This window comes from Onychostruthus taczanowskii, unplaced genomic scaffold (genome assembly GCF_017590055.1).
Source record: "Onychostruthus taczanowskii isolate IOZ18803 unplaced genomic scaffold, ASM1759005v1 scaffold1043, whole genome shotgun sequence".
Taxonomy (NCBI): domain Eukaryota; kingdom Metazoa; phylum Chordata; class Aves; order Passeriformes; family Passeridae; genus Onychostruthus; species Onychostruthus taczanowskii.
In genome coordinates, this window is record NW_024497002.1 from 215 (window position 1) to 4,668 (window position 4,454).

Consider the following 4,454-nt stretch of genomic DNA (forward strand, 5'->3'; position numbering starts at 1 on the left):
GAATATGGGCGTGGCTTGGGGCTGAAAGTGGGCATGGTTAAACCCACAAAAGGGGCGTGGTTCGGACCTGAAATGGGCGTGGCTTGACCATAAAAGGAGCAGGAGTTCAGACACAAAGTGGGCGTGGTTAAACCCACAGAAGGGGCGTGGTTTGGGGCTGAAAGTAGGCGTGGCTAAACCGCAATAGGGGCGTGGTTTGTGGCTGAAAGTAGGCGTGGCTAAACGGGAATAGGGGCGTGGTTTGGGGCTGAAAGTGGGCGTGGCTTGACCATAAAAGGAGCAGGAGTTCAGACACAAAGTGGGCGTGGCTAAACGGGAATAGGGGCGTGGATTGTGGCTGAAAGTGGGCGTGGCTAATCTGCAATGGAGGCGTGGTTTTGGGCTGAAAGTGGGCGTGGCTAAACTGCAATAGGGGCGTGGTTCGGGCCTGAAGTGGGCGTGGTTTGACCATAAAAGGAGCAGGATTTCAGACACAAAATGGGCGTGGCTGAACTGCAATGGGGGCGTGGTCTGAGGCTGAAAGTGGGCGTGGTTACACCCACAAAAGGGGCGTGCCTTGGGGCTGAAAGCAGGCGTGGCTAAAGTGCAATAGGGGCGTGGTCTGAGGCTGAAAGTGGGCGTGGTTACACCCACAAAAGGGGCGTGCCTTGGGGCTGAAGGGGGCGTGGCTAAACTGCAATAGGGGCGTGGCTTGAGGCTGAAAGTGGGCGTGGCTTGGGGCTGAAAGTGGCCGTGGCTAAACTGCAATGGAGGCGTGGTTTTGGGCTGAAAGTGGGCGTGGCTGAACTGCAATAGGGGTGTGGCTTGGGGCTGAAAGTGGGCGTGGCTTGACCATAAAAGGATCAGGAGTTCAGACACAAAGCGGGCGTGGCTAAACTACAATGGGGGCGTGGTTTGTTTTTGAAAGTGGGCGTGGCTTGACCATAAAAGGAGCTGGGCTCCACCCCCAAAGCGGGCGTGGCTCGGGGAGGAAGGGGCGTGGCCGAGCGGCCGAGGGGGCGTGGCCTGACCTTGATGGGGCGGGGCAGGCGCGGCTCCCGCCAGCGCAGCAGCAGCAGCCCGGCCACGGTGACGCCGTACCACAGGTAATTAACGAAGCCCACGTAATTAATCAGCGTGTAGATGTCGCCCGTCACCAGCATCAGCAGCGTGGAGACGCACTGGGGGGGGGCGGGGGTCCGGGCAGGCCCCGCCCCCCCGGCATTTCCAGAATTTATCCCCAAATTTATCCCCAAATTTATCACCAAGTTTACACAATTTATCCCCAAATTTATCGAATTTATCTCCGAATTTATAGAATTTAGCCCCAAATTTATCCCCAAATTCATCCCCAAATTTACAGAATTTATCCCCAAATTTCCAGAATTTAGCCCCAAATTTAGCCCCAAATTTATAGAATTTATCCCCAAATTTATCCCCAAATTTATCCCCAAATTTATAGAATTTAGCCCCAGATTTGTCCCCAAATTTCCAGAATTTATCCCCAAATTTATCCCCAAATTTATCACCAAGTTTACACAATTTATCCCCAAATTTATCGAATTTATCTCCGAATTTATAGAATTTAGCCCCAAATTTATCCCCAAATTCATCCCAAAATTTACAGAATTTATCCCCAAATTTCCAGAATTTAGCCCCAAATTTATAGAATTTAGCCCCAAATTTAGCCCCAAATTTATAGAATTTATCCTCAAATTTTGCAGAATTTATCCCCGAATTTATCCCCAAATTTCCAGAATTTATCCCCAAATTTCCAGAATTTAGCCCCAAATTTATCCCCAAATTTACAGAATTTATACCCAAATTTATCCCCAAATTTAGCCCCAAATTTATAGAATTTAGCCCCAAATTTAGCCCCAAATTTATAGAATTTAGCCCCAAATTTATCCCCAAATTTATAGAATTTAGCTCCAAATTTAGCCCCAAATTTATAGAATTTAGCCCCAGATTTATCCCCAAATTTATAGAATTTATCTCCTAATTCATAGAATTTATCCCCAAATTTTACAGAATTTATCCTCAAATTTATCCCCAAATTTCCAGAATTTAGCCCCAAATTTAGCCCCAAGTTTATAGAATTTAGCCCCAAATTTAGCCCCAAATTCATAGAATTTAGCCCCAAATTTATAGAATTTATCCCCAAATTTATCCCCGAATTCATAGAATTTATCCCCGAATTTATAGAATTTATCCCCAAATTTATAGAATTTATCCCCGAATTTATAGAATTTATCCCCAAATTTATAGAATTTATCCCCAAATTTATCCCCGAATTTATCCCCAAATTTGCAGAATTTATCCCCAAATTTAGCCCCAAATTTGATGTTTTGGAGCCAAATTTCCAAAATTGATCCCCAAATTTGCAGAATTTATTCCCGTATTTTCCCCAGATTTTCCTGATTTTATCCTGTTTGGAGTTTTGGACCCAAATTTCCAAATTTATCCCATTTTCCCCCAAATTTTCCCCATTTTTAACCCAATTTTTACCCCAATTTCCCCCCTTTTTTTCCCAATTTTTTTTGTTATTTTTAACCCATTTCCCATCCATTTTTAACCCTTTTTCACCCAATTTTCACCCATTTTTAACCCATTTTTTCACCCATTTTTCACCCTTTTTTCCACCCACGTTTAACCCTTTCCTGACCCGTTTTTAACCCTTCAAACCCCATTTTTAACCTGCTTTCACCCAATTTTTAACCCATTTTTACCCAAATTTTCCCCATTTTTACCCCAATTTTTACCCCAATTTCCACCCTTTTTCCCAGTTTTTTTTTTTGTTATTTTTAACCCTTTCTCCACCCATTTTTCACCATTTTCCCCCAAATTTTTCCCCTTTTTTACCCCATTTTTAACCCAATTCCCACCCTTTTTTCCCATTTTTTTGGTTATTTTTAACCCATTTTTCCACAATTTATTCCCCATTTTTACCCCATTTTCCACATTTTTTCCCATTTTCCCCCCCTTTTAAACCCATTTTCCACCTGAATTTTCACCCATTTTTAACCCAATTTCCACCCATTTTTAACCCTTTCTTCACCCGCGTTTAACCCTTTCCTAGCCAGCCTTTAACCCCTTTTTTGCCCCTTTTTGGCCCCATTTTTAACCCAGTTTTTAACCCAATTCTCACCAATTTTCCCCCAAATTTTCCCCCATTTTTCCCCAAATTTCCCCGCATTTTAACCCAATTTTTAACCCAATTCCCACCCTTTTTTCCCAATTTTTTGGTTATTTTTAACTCATTTTTTACCCAATTTTCCCCCAATTTTTCCCCAAGTTTTTCCCCATTTTTACCCCAATTTTTCAGCAATTTTTCACCAATTTTTCCCCATTTCTCCCCCAAACTTTAACATTTTTTCACCCAATTTCCACTCATTTTTCCCCAAATTTCCACCCATTTTTAACCCTTTCTCGGCCAGTTTTTAACCCTTTCTTCACCCGCGTTTAACCCTTTCCTAGCCAGCCTTTAACCCCTTTTTTCCCCGTTTTTAACCCCTTTTTTGCCCGTTTTTCGCCCATTTTTCCCCCGTTTTTGGCCCGTTTTTCCCCGTTTTTTTTCTGTTTTTGCCCAAATCCGCCCGTTTTGTCCCCGTTTTGGGGCCTCACGGTGACGAGCAGGGCGGGCACGGGCGTGTGCCGCCGCAGGTGGATCATGGCCGCCTTTAACCCTTTCCTGACCCCTTTTTAACCCCTCAAACCCCATTTTAACCTGATTTTAACCCAGTTTTTCATCCAGTTTTTCACCCAGTTTTCCCCAAATTTTCACCAATTTTTCCCCAAATTTTCCCCATTTTTAACCCCATTTTTAACCCAATTCCCACCCTTTTCCCCCAATTTTTTGGTTCTTTTTAACCCATTTCCCCCATTTCCCATCCATTTTTAACCAAAATTTTAACCTTTTCTCCACCCATTTTTAACCCATTTTTCACCCATTTTTCACCCATTTTTCACCCATTTTTCACCAATTTTAAACCCATTTTTCACCCATTTTTCACCAATTTTTTACCATTTTTTCACCCATTTTTTCACCCATTTTTCCCCAAATGTTTCCCCATTTTTACCCCAAATTTTCACCAATTTTTCACCCAATTTTCACCCATTTTTAACCCAATTTCCACCCATTTTTAACCCTTTCTTCACCCGCGGTTAACCCTTTCCTAGCCAGCCTTTAACCCCTTTTTTGCCCGTTTTTAACCCGTTTTTTCCCCGTTTTTGGGCGGATTTTCCCCGTTTTTTTTCTGTTTTTCCCCGTTTTTGCCCAAATCCGCGCGTTTTGTCCCCGTTTTGGGCCTCACGGTGACGAGCAGGGCGGGCACGGGCGTGTGCCGCCGCAGGTGGATCATGGCCGCCTTTAACCCTTTCCTAGCCATCCTTTAACCCCTTTTTTGCCCGTTTTTTGTCCGTTTTTGCTCATTTTTGGCCCGATTTTGCCCGTTTTTTTTCTGTTTTTCCCCATT

The 4,454-nt window shown here is 43.5% G+C and overlaps 1 protein-coding gene across 1 annotated transcript; it reads right to left on the bottom strand.

The window, feature by feature from the left end:
• Positions 1-944: 944 nt before the first annotated feature.
• Positions 945-4,400, bottom strand: LOC121341064 (large neutral amino acids transporter small subunit 2-like; the record flags this gene model as incomplete). The annotated part of the gene is made up of 2 exons (XM_041414270.1): positions 4,293-4,400; positions 945-1,160 (listed from the first exon to the last, which is right to left on the bottom strand). Coding segments are annotated over exons 1-2 (291 nt in total), but the record flags the coding sequence as incomplete, so codon positions are not given.
• Positions 4,401-4,454: the final 54 nt, after the last annotated feature.